Source organism: Eptesicus fuscus, chromosome 6 (genome assembly GCF_027574615.1).
Source record: "Eptesicus fuscus isolate TK198812 chromosome 6, DD_ASM_mEF_20220401, whole genome shotgun sequence".
Taxonomy (NCBI): Eukaryota; Metazoa; Chordata; class Mammalia; order Chiroptera; family Vespertilionidae; genus Eptesicus; species Eptesicus fuscus.
Window position 1 is genome coordinate 5,599,110 of NC_072478.1, and position 18,533 is coordinate 5,617,642.

At 43.3% G+C, this 18,533-nt stretch overlaps 1 protein-coding gene across 3 annotated transcripts in view; it reads left to right on the forward strand.

Moving 5' to 3' along the window:
* The window catches only part of RNF130 (ring finger protein 130), a 120,670-nt gene extending 102,445 nt beyond the window's left edge, over positions 1-18,225 (forward strand). For 2 of the 3 annotated variants that reach the window (XM_054717107.1, XM_054717106.1), the window contains one exon: positions 191-379. In XM_054717107.1, the coding sequence (XP_054573082.1) occupies positions 191-206 (16 nt within the window). In that variant the 3' untranslated portion in view covers positions 207-379. Of the gene's footprint in view, positions 1-190; positions 380-17,999 lie in introns of those variants that run through there. The other variant, XM_054717108.1, reaches the window with a different exon arrangement.
* Positions 18,226-18,533: the final 308 nt, after the last annotated feature.

An 18,533-nucleotide genomic window follows, 5' to 3' on the forward strand; every position in this document is an offset into this window, starting at 1 on the left:
ACGTGACCATGGATCTGAAGCTGCTGAGTTCAGGGAAATGCTGATGGCTTCCTGGCCTCCCCAGTGGGCTCGGGAAATATCGGGGACCGCCCCAGGCCGCTGTCAGTTAGGACCCCTTTCTCTATTATTTTAAAACCTGACAACTACCCTTTAACTAATGCTTGACCTGTCTCTTCCTTTTATCCCATAGGGTAGAATGGTTTTAAAGAAGAAACAACTGCTTTCTGACTGATTGCCTTGAAGGGAAAAAAGAACCTATTTTTGTGCATCATTTACCAATCATGCCACACAAGCATTTATTTTTAGTACATTTTATTTTTTCATAAATTGCTAATGCCAAAGCTTTGTATTAAAATAAATAAATAATAAATGAAAAGGCTGTGCTGTTGCGTGTTATTCGCCCACTTGTGTTTGGAAGGCTGATTTGGGGATCACATGCCCAGATTTCCGTTTCAGAGACAGAACGTGCTCGTGACTCCCCCTGGGAGGAGCCGTGCCCTCTCTCTGTGGGCGTTTTCATGTTGGCTCCTACTGTGCCCAAACAGGACCCCAGCCTGGGCGCCGGGGTGTGGTAACGCCCTTCGGGCTCTTCAAGGTCACCATTCACTCTCTGATCTCATCTTGTTCCTTTGTTTGTGGTTGATGTCCCTCCAGCCACAGCGGCAGCTCCAGGGCAGCTGCAGGGACATGACAGTGCATCGCCTGCCACTATCCACCTGCCTAGTAGAGTGCTTTGCACATAGTAGGTGCTCAATAAATACTTGTGGGATGAAGGGTTGAGTGTAAGAAAAAAATCTCCAAAATTCGCACTGATTAATAAGTCTGTCTGACTTCTTTAAACCTAGTTTTTACAGCATCCTTTTAAATATAGCAAATTCTAAAAAGTTGGATGAAAGCAATTTTACATATATAAATGGAATATTTTTGCTTTATTGATGAGGAAAATGCTGAAATATTTTGTTATATTGAGTCATGAGCTTGAAGAATTATCAGTCTGTGTTTCACTCGAGGATATTTTTTCCATGGATATTTTTGGAGAGAGTGGAAGGGAGGGAGGAGGAGAGAGAGAAACATCAATGTGAGAGAGACACCTTGATGTGACTGCCTCCCGCACACGCCCCAACCAGTGACCCTTCGGTGCACAGGCCCACTCTCTACCACTGAGCCACACCGGCTGGGGTCGTATGCGTGACATTTTGAGCACTGAGTTCTCAGCCTTCCACCTCAGCATACCTGAGGATGCGAACATATTCCCGTTGGTAGCAGGTTCCTTCAGTAGTCATGTTCAAATTGGTAGGCTGGGTTGAATATTTTTTTATTTTTATTTTTTTTACCTATAATTCACATACCATAAAATTTACCTTTTTAAAGGGTAAGTCATTTCAGGGGTTTTTAGTATACTCACAAGGTTGTACAACCATCACAACTATCTAACTACGTAGCATTTTCATCACTCAAAAATGAAGTCCTGTACCCATTAACAGTAACCTCTCACTACTCTACTCTTGTCTCTATGGATTTACCTACGGTGGACATTTACTATAAATACAATCATACAGTCTGTGGCCTTTTAATCCTATATAATAAAAGCCTAATATGCAAATCGACTGAACGGTGGGACGACCGGTCACTATGACGCACACTGACCACCAGGGGGCAGACGCTCAACACAGGAGCTGCCCCCAGTCCACAGGCCCTGACAGGCTGCGGTGGGGGGTGGGGCCAGCAAGTGGGCAGTGCCAGGCTAGCCAAGGCGGGTGCCAGCTGGGGCCCCTCGATCACCTTGTCAGTCACCCCACAGATCAGCCCTGATCGCTGGCCAGGCCTAGGGACCCTACCTGTGCATGAATTTCATGCACCAGATCTCTAGTGTATATATATATATTTTTTTTATTGATTTACCCTTTGTTCTCCCTGCGTGATCTACAATAATAATCTGCTTCATGTTGATATTTACTGCTGTGTTGCTGACAATTACCTGAAAGAGAAGTTGGGGTACTTCACTGGGCTGGAAAAAGTTTACATCAGAAAGCAGGTCTAATTAAGCAAGCTTATTCTATATCTATAAAAGGCTAAGTTGACTCGCGCATGCACGATACATATAAAGCTCTTGCTGGTGCCAATCACAGGCGTGTGTTTCCATCTGTCATTGTCGATCATGAATTTGGTTGACACTTCTATTATAGAGAAAGGGCGAATAGCGATATTAAAATATTTTAGAAGAAATTAATTTCCTTTCAATGTGCACAAATTCGTGTACCAGGCCACTACTACATAGATAGTTAACTATATGTATTCTATTAGTTTCAGGTGTACGATATAGTTATTTGACATTTATATACCTTACACTGCTCCTCACACTAAGTGTAGTAACTATCTGTCACCATGCTAACTTATCACCATTGTTGACTATATTCCCCTTCACCTTTTTCACCCCTCCCCTCTGGCAACCATAAGTTTATTCTTTGTTTCTTAATCTGTTTTTGTTTTGTTTGTTCTGCTTTTTTAAAAAATTCCACTTATCAGTGAAGTGCAGTATTTGTCTTTCTCTGTCTTATTTCATTTCACATAATACCTACTAGGTCCATCTATGTTGTCTCAAATAGCAAAATTTCATTCTTTAATTGCTGAGTAATATTCCATTGTGTGTGTATATACCATATCCTCTTCATTCGTCTATCAGTGAACACCTGGTTGCTTCCGTATCTTGGCTATTGTAAATAATTCTGCAGTGAACATAGTGGTGCATGTTTTTTCAAATTAGTATTTTTGTTTTCTTCAGATAAATATCCAGAAGTGGGGTTGCTGGGTCATATGGTTGTTCCATTTTTAGTTTTGTGAGGAACCTTCGTTCTGTTTCCCCTAGTGGCTGCACCATTTTGCAGTCCCACCAAGCATGCATGAGGGTTCCCTTTTCTCCACATCCTCACCAGTGCTGCTTGTTCGTTGATTTATTGATGGTAGCCATTGTGACAGGTGTGAGGTGATTCCTCATTGTGGTTTTGATTTGCATTTCCTTGATGATTAATGATGTTGAGCATCTTTTTGCTTTTCTATCAGCCATATGTATGCCTTCTTTAGAGAAATGTCTATTCAGGTACTCTGCCCATTTTTTACTTAAATTGTTTTTTTAGTGGTAAGTTGTATGAGTTCCTTATATATTTTGGATATTGACCCCTTAGCAGATATATCATTGGCAAATATATTCCCATTCAGTAGGTTGTCCTTTTGTTTTGTTGATGGTTTCCTTCACTGTGCAGGAACTTTTTAATTTGATAAAGTCCCATTTATTTATGTTTGCTTTTATTTCCCTTGCTCAGATATATCCATAAAGATAATTCTAATATTGATGTCAAATAGTTTACTACCTATGTTTCCTTCTAGGAGTTTTATGGTTTCAGGTCTTACATTTAAGTCTTTTAATTCATTTAGAGTTTATTTTTGTATATGACATTAGACAGTGGTCCAATATTATTTTATTTTCTTGCACACGTCTGTCCAGTTTTCCCAGCACCACTAGTTGAAGAGACCATCATTTCTCCATGGTATATTTTGCCTTTTTTGTCTTCAATTAATTGATCTTATAAGCAAGGGTTTATTTCTGGGCTCTGTTTTTGTGTCACTACCATACTATTTTGATTATTATAGCTTTGTAGTTGTTTGAAATCAGGGAGCCTGATATCTCCAACTTTGTTCTACTTTCTCAAGATTGCTTAGCTATTTGTGGTCTTTTGTGATTCCATATAAATTTTAGGATTATTTGTTATACTTCTGTTAACTTAAAATGCCATTGGTATTTTGATAGGGATTACATTGAATCTGTAGCCTGCTTAGTGGTCATTTTAACAATATTAATCCTTCTAGTCCATGAGCACAGTATATTTTTCCATTTATTAGTGTCCTCTTTATTTTCTTTCTTTAGCATCTTACAGTTTCAGAGTACAGGTCTTTCACCTCCTTCATTAAATTTATTCCTATTTTATTCTTTAGATGCAATTGTAAATGATGAAATTGTTTTTGTAATTTCTTCTGATGATCATTCATTATTGTGTGACATATTTCTGTATATTAGTCTTGTATCCTGATACTTTATGAATTCATCTCTTCTGTTAATTTTTTGGTGGATTCTTTAGGGTTTCGACACATAGTATCATGTCATCTGCGAATAATGACAGTTTTACTTCTTTCTTTCCATTTTAGATGTCTTTCTTTTTCTTGTCTTGTCTGATTGCGGTGGCTGGGACTTCCAGTACTGTACTGAGTAACAGTGGTAAGAGTGGGCATCCTTGTCTTGTTCCTGATCTTAGAGGGGAAACTTGCAGTTTTCACCCCTGAGTATGACGTTAGTTGTGGGATTGTCATGTATGGCCCTTATCATTTTAGGTAAGTTCCTTCTGTACCCACTTTTTTGAGAACTTTTATCAGAGATGAATGTTACATTTTGTTAAATACTTTTTCATATGATTTTTATCGTTGGTTTTGTTGATGTGATGTATCACATTAATTGTTTTGTGGGTATTGAACTGCCCTTGCATTCCCGATATGAATTCCACTTGATCATGGTGTATAGGCTTTTTAATGTATGTTGAATTGAGTTTGCTAGTATTTTGTTGAGAATTTTTACATCTATGTTCATCAGAGATATTGGCCTGTAATTCTCTTTTTTGACCTGGTTTTGGTATCAGGTTAATGCTGTTCTTGTAGAAGGAGTATAGAAGCCTTCCTTATCAATTTTTTTGAATAGTTTGAGAAGGATAGGTATTAATTCTTCTTTAAATTTTTGGTGGAATTCACCTGAAGCCGACAGGTGCTAGGCTTTTGTTTTTGGTAATTCTTATTGTTTCAAGTTCATTGCTAGTATTTGGTGTGTTCAGATTTTCTGTTTGTTTCTGATTTAGTCTTCGAAGGTTGTATGTTGTTAGAAATGTATCCATTTCAGTTGTCCAATTTGTTGGCATATAATTGTTCAGTGTTCTTTAATGATCCTTTATTTCTGTGGTGTTGATTGTAATCCCTCTTCTTTCATTTCTAATTTTATTTATTTGAGCTCTTTCTCTTTTTTCTTTTTAATGTTATTTCTTTTTTTTTTTTTTAATTGATTTCAGAGAGGAAGGGAGAGGAGAAAGAGACAGAAACATCAATGATGGGAGAGAATCATTGATGGGCTGCCTCCTGCATGTGCCCCACTGGGGATGGAACCTGAAACCCAGGCATGTGCCCTGACTGGGAATCAGACTGTGACCTCCTGGTTCATAGGTCAATGCTCAACCACTGAGCCACACCAACTGGGCTCTTTCTCTTTTTTCTTGAAGAATCTTGCTAGAGGTTTATCCTTTCAAAGAACTAGCTCTTAGTTTCAATGATCTTTTCTGTTGTTTTGTCTGTTTTGTAGTTTCTGATCTTTATTATTTTTTTCCTTCTACTTTGGGTTTTGTTCTTTTTCTAGTTTCTTCAGGTGTAAAGTGGATTGTTTGGTTTACTTGGGATTTTTCCTGTTTCTAAATGTAGGCCTGTAAAGCTATGAACTTCCCATAAAATTTGGAAAGTTGTGTTTTCATTTTCATTTGTCTCAAGGAAGTTTTGGGGGATATTTTTTGTGATTGTTTGCTGTTATTAATTCTCACCCAAAGGTATTTTTCCATTGATTTTTAGAGAGAGTGAAAGAGAGGGAGAGGGAAGGAGGGAGGAAGAGAGAGAGAAACATCCATGTGAGAGAGACACATCCATTGATTGCCTCCTGCACATGCCCTGACCTAGGCTGGGGATTGAGCGTGCAACTGAGGTACATGTCCTTGACCGGCATCAAACCCGTGTCCCTTTGGTCCTCAGACCAACACTCTAACCACTGAGCGAAACCAGCCAGGGCTGATTTCCTTTTTGATCCATTGGTTGTTTAGTATCATGTTGTTTAATCTTCACATATGTGTGTTTTTTCCAGTTTTCTTCCTGTAGTTGATTTGTGCCATTGTGGTCAGAAAATATGCTTGATATAATTTTAATCTTATTAAAGTTGAGGCTTATTTTGTGACCTAATATGTGGTCTATCCTAGAAAATGTTCTATGTGCATTTGAGAAAAATGTGTAATCTGCAGTTTGGGGATGAAATGTTCCTTGAATATCTATTAAGTTCGTCTAGTCAAATGTGGCATTTAAAGCCATTATCTCCTTGTTAATTTTTTGTGTGGATGATCTATCCATTGATGTATGTGAAGTATCAAATTCTCCAACTATTGTATTACTGTTAATTTCTGCTTTTATGTCCATTTATACTTGCACCTATGTTGGGTGTATATATATTTATAATTGTTATATCCTCTTTTTGGGTTAACTCCTTTATAATTATGTAATATTCTTTTGTCTCTCTTTTTAATATATTTTTATTGATTTCAAAGAAGAAGAGGGAGGGAGAGAGAGAGAGAAATATCAGTGATGAGAAAGAATCATGGATCTGCTGCCTCCTGCACGTCTCATGGCTGGGAATCGAGCCCGCAACCTGGGCATGTGCCCTGACCGGGAATCAAACCGTGACCTCCTGGTTCATAGGTCGATGCTCAACCACTGAGCCATGCCGGCCAGGCTCTTTTTACATTCTTTGATTTGGAGTCTGTTTTGCCTGATGTGCATATTGCTATCCCAGCTTTCTTTTTATTTCTTTTTGCATGGACTATCTTTTCCTACCCCTTCACTTTCAGTCTGTGTGGTTTTTTATCTAAAGTGAATCTCTTAGGAGCAGCATGCAGAGGGGTCTTGTTCTTTGATCCATTCAGTCCTTTGATTGGAGCATTTAGTCCATTTACATTTAAAGTAATAATTGAGCCCAGCCAGGGTGGCTCAGTGGTTGAGAGTCGAACTATGAACTAGGATGTCACTGTTCAATTCCTGGTCAGGGCACATGCCTGGGTTGCCAGCTCAATTCCCAGTAGGGGGCATGCAGGAGGCAACCGATTGATAACTCTCATCATTGATGTTTCTCTCTCTCTCTCTCTCTCCCTTCCTCTCTGAAAAATGTATTTTAAAAATTAGTAATAATTGATAGGTATGTGCTTATTTTGTTAATTTTTTTTGGCTGTTTTTGTTCTCTGTTCCTTTCTTCTCTTAATTCCTTTCCTTTTGATTTGCAGGTATTCTTTAGTGTTTTGTTTGGATCCTCTATATTTTTTGTAGGTTTTTGGTTTGTGGTTACCATGAGGTTCATACATATTCATATATATATATATCAGTCTATTTAAGCTGATACATGTTCTGTATCTTTTTGTTTTATGTATACCTTGACTAGTTATAGTTAATGTTGCTACTTTTGTCTTTTAACCTTCATATTAGCTTTTTAAGTGGTTGATTTACTGTGTTTGTTACACATTTGCCTTTACCATTGAGATTTTTTTCTTATTTCTGGTTATGGCCTTTTCTTTTCTGCATAAAGAAGATTCTTTAACATTTCTTGGAAAGCCAATTTAATTGTGATGAAGTCCGTTAGTTTTTGCTTATCTGGGGAACTCTTTCTTCTTCAGTTCTGAGTGATAACCTTGCCAGGTAGAGTATTGTAGTTTCCTTTCTTTCAGCACTTTAAATATTTCCTGTCACTCCCTTGTGGCCTGCACAGTTGCTGCTCAGAAATCAGCTGATAGCCTTATGGGGTTTCCCTTGTATGTGACTTGTTTCCTTCTTGCTGCCTTCAAAATTGTTTTTTTTTTATCTTTAACTTTTGCCATTTTAATTACAGAATGTCTTGGCGTGAGCCCCTTTGGGTTCATCTTGTTTGGAACTCTCTGTGCTTCCTGAACCTGGATGTCTGTTTCCTGCCCCAAATTAGGAAAGTTTTCAGCCATTATTTCTTCAACTATACTTTATGCCCCTTTTCTAATTCCTTCTAATATGTTCTTCATTCCAGTTACTGTCTTTTTCATCTCTGATTGGTTCTTTATTATATTTTCTACCTCTTTGTTGAAGTTGAGTTCTTTATCGGGCATAATACTTATCTCTGTTTCATTAGTGTTTTTCTTCGGATATTTTTTGTTTCTTCATTTGAGGAATGTTCTGTCTCCCATTTTTCGTTTGACTTTCTGTGCTTGTTCCTGTGAGTTCGATGAAATAGCTCTCTCTCCCAATCTTGCAAATGTGGTCTCTATGCAGACTGTGTGCCGGATGGTTGGGTGGGCTGTTCCTAGGCAGGGTGGGTGCGTGTGGGTACCTGGTGTGCTGCGTGGCCAGAATGAGTGGGTTCCGGATTGGGCAGCCTGGTGTGTGCTTCCTCGCTGCTCTGATCCAGGCGGGCTCCTCATTGCTGTAACTGTCTGTTGCCATCGCACGCCCTACCTGTTCTGCACTTTCTCCACGGGACAGCCCTGCGCGAGGTACCACAGTGTTGCGCTAGGTCACCCTCTCTCCGGGCAGGGGAACCCCACGTGTGTGTGCAACCCAGCGGGCGCCTGCAGCTGCATCCTGCCGCGCACTGGATCGGTCCCCAGCTGAGGGGCCCCGTGCACGCACTCTCCTGCTGGAGCTAGCTCCGGGAGGGACGGCTGGAGACTCCTCGCAGCAGCCCCGCGCTCTTGCGGCGCCCAGCCTGCGATATGTGGTCCGTCTCACGTGTTGTACAGAAGCTGTTCTACTGGCCCTCACTTGCCTCTCAGGAGGAATTGCTCTAAAGAGAGGTGTACGTTCTGTGTGTTCTTGGGAGGGTCGAGCTCAGCATCCTACACCACCATCTTGGACCTGCCTCCCAAGTTTTTAATTTTGATGGGAATCCAATGTGCCTGTGTTTTCTTTGGTTTGTGTTTTAGGTGTCATATCTAGGAAACGATTAGGAAAGTTTTTTTCAATTATGTAATTGAAGATCACAAAAACTTACAAGAGTTTTATAACGTTCACAGAGCATGGCTTTCCACGAGGGGGCCCAGGAATTTTGGAAGGAGTGAAGTAGATGCAGGTTGGCTCCTGGAATTAAAAGAATGGGGACACAGCCCTGGCCAGCTTGGCTCAGTGGATAGAGCATCAGCCTGCGGACTGAGGTGTCCCAGGTTCAATTCCAGTCAAGGGCACATGCCTGGGTTGCAGGGTCCATCCCCAGTAGGGGGCGTGCAGGAGGCAGCCGATCAATGATTCTCTCTCATCATGGATGTTTCTATCTCTCTCTCCTTCTCTCTTCCTCTCTGAAATCAATAAAGAAATATATTTAAAAAATAAATAAAAGAATGGGGACACAAAAGAAAGCGGCAGAGAGGGGAGCTGGTTTGGAACGTTATAGCTCAGAGCTACCTAACAGACAAGCCCACGGGCAAGAAATAGGGTTGGCACCGTTGGGTCAGTGACCAGAGGAAGATTCTCAACGCCCATAGGTAGAGCGACCTCTGGGAAGACTCCCTCGGACAGGAGAGCAGCAGAACCGCCCGAAGAGGGAAGCTGGAGATCTTGCTGGAGAGCGTTTTCCTTACTGAGGAGCCGAAAAAACAGGTCCAAGTAGCAGGAGCCGGGCAGCATCAGAGCCGAGCTCAGCCTGAGGATACGGGTAAAGGTAAAGCCAGAGTGAGAAGATGCCCAGGAGGGTGAGCTGTGTTGGCAGCAACGGCCGGGCAGTCTCTGAGGAGGCTTTGAAAACCAGAAGAAGTCTAGCAAATCTGTAAAAGTTACAGTTCCTTCACTCAGGTTTTCTTTAAAGTTTTTCATAAAAGTTCCTTTTGAAGAAAATGTCAGTTGGTCTTACCTAACCACGCAAGGGGCAGGAGTTTCCTCCGCTTGGGTCAGAGCCTCAGGCAGGCTGCCCGCTCCTCCCCCTCCTCCCCTGCCCCCTCACGCCCAGGCGCCGCCTCCTGCTCCAGGCAGAGGCAGAGGCAGAGGGGTCCTGGCAACAGTCAACCCGACCCCTCCCTCCCTTCCGGAGGCTCTTTCCTCGTTTCCAACGCGCACCGCACATGACTACGATAGGAATGGCCCAGGCTCATGGACAGAGAAGAGTCATTCAAAATTCAAAGACACAAGTGATTTCTTTCTCTTCAAACCCAGAAAAATGCATTTCCAGCACTTGCTTTTGGTCACATACTTAACAAACTGTAATAGGGGGTTACGTCCTAGGGATTTGGGGCAGTTTATAAAGGCAAAAAGTAAAACGTCCCAGTTACTTTTTAAAAACTCTCAAATCACAATGAAAGGCTGACAAGTACAGCAACTGCAACTTCCTCTGGGACATCAGTCATGTCCTCATGCCACCGTCACTAGGAGGAATTGACATCCAGGCCAATTGGCTGTGAGGACCAGCTGCAACTACAGTGGGAGAGCTGCTGTGCAGGAGACACCCTTATGGAGAAGGACTTGCTTCAGTGGGGCTTTGGTGCTCACTGAGTCTGCCCCTTGAGTGTGTCACTTATGGGTCTGAAGAGTTGTAATCTGGGATGGTCTGACACTGACCACTGGGTACACTGGCTCTTGGGTCACCAGGGAGGTGCAAAGTCAGCCACTGCCTAGGGCTACCCAGCAGGAGCTACAGAGAGATCTGCAGATTCCTCCTCTTTGTATCACATTTGCAAGTGCCCAGATGAGGCCCAGCTGTGAAGCATCAGGCTGGTGCAGGTGCCAGGTGTTGGGCCTTTTATTGATAGGTTTAGGGCTCCCTGACCCAGCTGCAGCTTGTTTGACAGATTTTAGTCTGAGCAAGGACAGGCCATTCATATGCAAAAGCCGCTACACTCAGCTTGGGTGTGGTTGTAAACTGGATGAGGCAGGGTCTTAGGGAATCACCAGGGTGGAGCAAACAGAAATGGCTGCCAGTCAGCTGTGCAACCCAGGAGGTCCCAGCATAGAAACAATGATCCCTGCGAGCATCTCCGTCTGGGAGAAAGCTGCCCTCACGTTCCTGCCCTGATGCCAGACAATCCACTTCCTCCTCATGTGTGTCTATCCCCCAGAGCCTTGCTCTGGTGCGGAGCTCAGAGGAAGTGGGACCCTGTAAGTTCAATTCATGGTGCTGGCCTTTTAAGAGGAACAGCTGGACATCCAGCAGCCTCTGTGTCACTGAGCCCCAATCCGTACTGGTTTTTACAGCTCATAGTTCTTACTGCCTGTAGGGACTTCTTTTCCCAGCTCTGGGACCCTGGGCTGGGGGGCTGGTGTGGGGCTGGGACCCCTTGCTCCTCAGGGCAGCCTCTGCAGAGACAATCGCCCTCCTGATTAAAAAATGGCACACGTGAAAATAAAAATAAAAAAAATAAAAAATAAAAAATAAAAAAAGAAAAAAAATATATATTAAAAAAAAAAAAAAAAATGGCACACGTGGGTGCCAGACCAACCCATCCCGTGCCCCTCACCTCCTACAAGTCTCAATGTGCTTTCTTATTTACTGCTCTAGTTGTAGGACTTCCATTCAGCCAGCTTTCCAGCAGTTCTGGATGATGGTTGTTCTGTATTTTAGTTGTAATTTTGATGTGGTTGTGGGAGGCGGCAAGTGCAGGCATTTACCTATGCCGCCATCTTCAAATCTCCCATCCCTTATTTTTTTTACAGCCCCTTGCAACACATCCTCCAGTTTCCCAGGGTCTGTAAGAAAGCCTCTTATCTATAGTTAGTAAGGTGAATAATCATTAAACAACTGTGATCCTATTCTTACTGTGTGTCCTTCCCCCTATACGGGGGGGGGTAGAGGGAGGGAAGGAGAGGGAGAGTAAGGAGGCAATAGAAACATTGATGTGAGAGAGAAACATCATCGACCGCCTCCCGTGCATGCCCTGGCTTGGGATAGAATCTGCAACCTTTTGGTGTACAGAACAATCCTCCAACCAACTGAGCCACCCAGCCAGGACAACGTAGAGTGTTTTAAGAATTAAATGTAGCATCCCAGAAGAAAACTACATCTTTGAAGATCAGAAATCTCAGGAAAGGGTTTCCCCAATACTGTCACAGACTCTCTGATGGTTACATTTGTCAGTGGGATGGACCTATGCTTTTGTAAATGTTTCCTGTCTTCATCTTAACCTGACAGCTTTCTCCTAAATGACTCAACTCTGCACAGTTCTTTTCCCAGTTGGCATCTACATCAACAATTCCCCCAAGGCATAGACAAGCTTCCATTTATCTTTGCTAGAAATGGATCAGAAAACAAGTACTTAACAAAATTTGAGACCAAGAATATTGGAAACAATGGATTATAAAAAAAAAAAATGTGGATCATAATATTCTTCTTCCACAATATTTAGAGATTATTCTACATCAGTGCATATAGATCTGTCTGCACTCTTCTCTTTAATATTAATAAATGCATTTTATATTGAATCAATTCTAAATTGATAGACATTTCAGTTATTTAAAAATCTTCATAATTCCTATGAAGGCCATATAACTACCAAAACTGATGATGTACATAAATAGCAAGGGTGGCTAATTTCTGGGTTCTAGATTGTCTCTGGACACAAATTAGTTACCCCTAATTGGGATAATATATATCCCTGTCAACTCAACTTTATGTAGTATTTATGGGCACAGTGTGAAGAGACTGAAATAAAGTATATTGAGCCCTAGCCAGTTTGGTTCAGTAGATAGAGCATCAGCCTGCAGACTGAATGGTCCCAGGTTCGATTCCAGGGATGTGCAGGAGGCAGCTGATCAATGATTCTCTCTCATCATTGATATTTCTAGCTCTCTCTTCCTCTCCCTTCTCTCTGAAATCAATAAAAAAATATTATTTTTAAATAATAATAAAGTATATTGAGTTGTGCTTATGAGTAGTTTATGGTCTAAAAGGGGAAGAAAGATATAAAACAGCAAATAGGACAATACACATAATCAGATATTTATATTTTGCAGAGGATTTCAAAATCTCTTATTTTTTTAATTGCATTTGTCAGTTTCAGGATTCTAAAATCTAGAAGGGACTAAGGGAACCCGGAGCCATTGATAATAAGTTGATTAGGTTTCTGCTTCTGGTAATGACATTCTAGCTTGTAGTCCAACCAGCAAAACCAGCAAATAGGGGAAAGCCTTCTTCTGAGTATTTGATTTTAAGCCATTGAAGAGCTGTAAATACAGTGAGGACCTTAGGTACTAAGAGCCCAGAAAAGGAAAGCTCAGCACTGGGCATTTCAGGCATTTGCTGTCATAAACAAACACTGTGAAGTGGCTAAATGTGGGTGAAAGACACAGAGCTGAGGAGCCCGGCAGTCTTAGGGTGCTTGTGAGACAAACTGGGGTGTTCAGGGCCCACCAAGGAGAACAATCCCTGATGAACACCCGAGGCTTTCCATTGGACTCCCCAAAGCTCTGCATCCTGCAACTGAGTATGAACCAGAATCTGACTAGCCCAGCTCTGCCTCTGCTTAATTCCTAATTGGATTCAAGTGATATGCCGTATCCTAAAAGTGATTTATCCCTTCCTAAGGCAATAAGAACCCTATGGAAGACACCACCATCAGCAGCCTCTGTTTATCTCCACATTTTTCACATGCAATGTCTAGCAATCCATCAAAATACCAGGCATATTATTATAGACTAGGGGCCCAGTGCATGAATTCGTGCACCTTGAAAGGAACTCTGGGCCACGAGGCTGCAGTGGGCACAGGGGTGGGTCTCAGCCCATCCTCCACGCCCCCGCCCAGCCACTCCCGCCACAGCCCCCAGTCCCCTGTCTGCCAGCAGCCCTGCTCCTGCCACCACCGCTCCCACGCGCTAATGGCACCGGGCCTGCTCACACCCGCTGCGGAGCAATTGGGGCCGGAGCCAGCAATGGGTGTGAGCAGGGCCAGTGCCGTCAGTAGGTGGGAGCGGTGGCTGCTGCCCAAATCGCCCCTCAGGAGCAGGGGGAGGTGGAGAAGCCATCAGGGGCGAACGGGGCTGGCAGCCGCTGCTCACACCCGCTGATGGCACCGAGCAATCGAGACCGACGCCAGGTGCCAGCAGCAGGTGCAAGTGGGGCCGTCACTGGCAGTGGGTGTGAGAGGTGGCTGCTGGCCCTGATCGCCCCTCAGGAGCAGGGGGAGGTGGAGAAGCCCTGAGGTGTGATCGCGGCTGGCTCCAGACGCCAGCAGTGGGTGCAAGTGGCGGCTCCAGCGCCAGCAGCAAGTGCGAGCGCTAGGCGGGAGCAAAGAATTTTCAGTAACCACCAGAGGCTTGCCCTGATGACAGCGACTGGCGACCCCCTTGGTCTGGTGCCCCCCCTCACCTGCTCCACCATCCCGCCGCAGCCAATGCCCACCATGTTCCGCGCATGCCCGCTGGTGGTCAGCACATGTCATAGCGACTGGTTGTTCAGTTCTTCCACTGTTCAGTCTATTTGCATATTAGGGAGATATATATATATATATATATATATATATATATATATATATATATATATATATACACAGACTAGAGGCCCAGTGCACAAAATTCGTGCACAGGTAGGGTCCCTAGGCCTGGACGGCAATCAGGGCCAATCTATGGGGCGACCAGCAGGGTGATCAGGGGGCTCCCGCTGGTACTCACCTTGGCCGGCCTGGTGCCACCTACTTGCTGGCCCCACCCCCCACCACCACCGCCGGTCACCTCCCTCTGCAGGGCAGCCAGCAGGACAATCAAGGGGCCCCCACTGGCACCCGCCTTGGCTGGCCTGGGGCCTGCGGGCTGGGGGCAGCTCCTGTGTTGAGCGTCTGCCCCCTGGTGGTCAGCACACATCATAGCGACTGGTTGTTCCACCAGTTGTTCCGCCATTCGGTTGATTTGCATATTAGACTTTTATTATATAGGCTACAATGGAATATTATTCAGCAATAAAAAATAATGAAATCTTGCCATTTGTGATAGCATGAGTGGACCTACCTTATATTATGCTAAATGAAATAACTCAGAGGCAAATACCATATGGTCTCGCTTATATGTTGAATCTAAGAAAAACAAATGGACAAACGGACTTATAGATACAAAGAACAAACTGATGGTTGCCAGAGGAGTGGGTGGGGAAGGGGTGAAAAAGGTGAAGGGGATTAAGAAGTACAAACTTCCAGTTATAAAGTAATGTCACAGGATATAATGTACAGCACAGGGAATGTAATCAGTAATCTTATAACTTTGGCCCTGGCCATTGTACTCAATGGTTAGAGCCTCAGCCAGCACACTGAAAGGTCTTGGGTTCAATTCCCAGTCAAGGGCACATAAATGGGTTGCAGGTTGGATTCCTGGCACCTGTGTGGGAGACAACCAATCAATGTCTCTCTCTTCCTCCCTCTCTTCTACTCTATCTAAAATCAATGGAAAAATATCCTTGGGTGAGGGTTAACAAAAATAAATAAAATAAGTAAAAATAGTATAACTTTGTATGGTGACAGATGATAATAGGCTTACCATGATCATATTGTAAGATATATAAAGGTAGAATCACTATATTATACACCTGAAAATAATATCATATTGTATGTCAAGTATACTTTAATAAAGAAAGAATAATACCGCCCTAGCTGGTTTGGCTCAGTGGATAGGGTATAGGCCTGCAGACTGAAAAGTCCCAGGTTTGATTCCAGTCAAGGACAAATGTCCACGTTGCGGGCTCGATCCCCAGTTAAGGGCAGGAGGCAGCCAATCAATGATTCTCTCTCATCTTTGTTGTTTCTATCTCTCTCTCTCTCCCCCTCCTCTCTGAAATCAATAAAAATATTTTTTAAAGAAAGAATAATACAATAAAATAAAAAATACCAGGCATAGCCCAGCCAGTGTAGCTCAGTGGTTGAGCATCAACCTGTGAACCAGGAGGTCACGGTTTGATTCCTGTTTGGGGCACATGCCCGGGTTGTGGGCTTGATTTCCAGTGCAGGTGTGGGCTCGATCCCCAGTGCAGGAGGCAGCCAATCGATGTGTCTCTCTCACATTGATATTTCTCTCTCTGTGTCTCTCCCCCTCCCTTCTACTCTCTCTAAAAATCAATGGAAAAATATCCTCAGGTAAGGATTAACAACAACAAAAACACAGGCATACCAGAAAACCAAATGACCAAAAAGGAGGAAAAACAAAGAATAGAAATAGATCCACAAGAAATACAAATATTGTGCTCGCTTCGGCAGCACATATACTAAGAAATACAAATATTGCAAATATCTGACATGGACTTTAAAATAACTTTAAGTACGTTTAGGAAACCAATGACAAGATGGATAACTTTAACAGTTAAAGCTGTAGTAAAGATAGGCTAACAGATTGCTGGAACAAAATAGTGCCCAGAAAAACCCATACCTATAAGAGCAATAGATTTTCAACTAAGGTCTCAAGGCAATTCACTGGGGAAAGGCTAATTCTTTAAACAAATGATGCTGAAACTATTGAACCTATCCATAGGCAGAAAGATGAACTTCAATCTTTATTTCTCACCATATACAAAAATGTATTTGAAGTGGTTTATCTAAATGTAAGAACTAAAACTATAAAAGTTCTAGATGAACACATAGGATAAAAATCTTAATGGCCTTGGGGTTTGCAAAGATTTCTTTATCCTGCTACAAAAGCATCCACTCTAGAAAGAAAAATCAATAAATCAGATTTTATTAAAATTTCAAACTTTTGCTCTTCAAAGGGCACTGTTAAGAAAATAAAAAGGCAAGCCACAAACTGGGAGAAAATATTTGCAAAACATGTATGTCTGACAGAGGAGCTGTGTCCAAAATATTCTTTAAAAAAAAAAAACTCTTACAACTCAACAATAGGAAGACAATCCAATTTTTTAAATGGGCAAAAGATTTGAACAAAATGCTTCACAAAATAAATACAATTGGTATGTAAGCACATGGAAAGTGCCAGAAATCAGGGAAATGCAAACTACGCCACAGTGAGCTGCTACTGCACTCCTTCCACGACTCACACGTTAGCGCGGACTGTGTGCGTGCTGGGAGGTAGAACGCACACGGCTGGCAGGATGCTCAGAAGTTCAACCGCTTTAGAAACGTCGACTCACATCTATTCAGCCTTTCACTCCTAGAAACCCACCGTGGGCAATGGCAGTCAGACTCACACACATGTCCAGAGCAGCTTTATCTGTAAGAGCCAATAAATTACTGTCTGACTCCACTTACATGAAGTTCTAGAAAGATACAGACTCACCTCATCTACCTGGGGGTACGACTAGGGTGGAAAGAAAGGGAAGAATTACGAGTCACCAGGAAGTTTTGGGGGAGATGGAGATGCTTGCTGTCTTGATGTCAGTGATTGTTTCAGGGCCGTGTACATAGGTCAAGACTCATCAAATTATACATTTAAATAGGTGCATTTCGTTATATGTCAGTTATACCCCGATAAACCTGCAAAACGAAACACAGTCATTCAGAAAAGGAAATGCAAGCATGGCTTAGCTCTGAATAGCACAAATCGTCAAGTAACGTAAACACTGAATTTTCTTAAAAATATAATTATGCTGAGGCAGTGGGAAATGTGTGGCTGTGTAAAGGGGTAGATGGGGGAGTCCTCCACAGTGGGGGTTCAGCAGGAAACATGCTAGTTAGAGACATGGAGGGAAGTAGGCCACGAATCAGCTCCAAGCGGCTGTCTCTGAGGAAGGGGGTCGCAGATTACTGGTCTTCACACATGTGGGAGGGCCTGTCTGAGCCCTGTGAAGGTATAACTTTAATAGAAATAAAAACTCGTAGGGCACTATCAGAGCCTCAGAGTCACAGCCCCGGTCTGCCCCGTGGTGAAGCGGCTCTGTGTGCCCCACCCCGGGCTCAGACAGGAGACACGGGGTTTTCCGTGTGGTCGCGGGTCCCTCGGTCCGTCTTCACGTTTGCGAGTGGAGGCTGGGTAAGCGCACCCGGCAGCTTTTGCTCCGAAGAGCTCCCGGGGTTCTCCTTTGGGGACCCAGACGTTGGAATTGACGTGTTTAAAGTTGCTTAAATTGAGTGACGCCTGAACTCTTGGAATTTTTCTCATGGTAAGAACCCAAAATAAAGTCACATATTTGAGAAAATGTGATGCTTTGAAGGTAATTCACCTTCTTTCCTCGTGGGAAGTGGCGGGAGGAGAGGCCTGATGACCTAGTAAGTCTGTGCTTCTTGTTCCTTCTCCAGGTGGCCACTTCTTCCACCGAAGCTCTCTGTCCCCGCGGAGCCTGGTGTATGAAAGTGAATTCTCCACACTCGAACCTTCTTTGGACATGTATGATGAGAACAAAACCTGATTTTTTAAAAGGGGGCCGATGGGGGTCACCTCTTCTGTGATAGGATTTATGATCACCTTTCTTGTTTTGTGTTCTTCTGTCAGCGTCTGTTTTGGAAGAACGGCAGCGCTTTCCAAGCTCAGGTTGGGGCTCAGGGTTAAATTGCAAAGGTCCCCCCTGGTGAGGCTTTGAGAACAGCCTTATTTCCCAGGTGACCTGGTGGCACCCAAAACCCGCCCGAAGCTGGCCGCTGACCACGGGCCCCGACAAGCCTGGCTGTCTGCAGAAGAGGCGGCCCAGGGCGAATGGTGCAAAGTAAACGTGTGTCTGAACAGCCACCTGCTCTCCGTGTCGGGGGGATGCTGGCATTTTAAATACCTTTGTGCTCCTCACTTACGATGCCCACGGGCGCGCTTCTTACTGACGTGGGCAGGAGTTGCTGCTG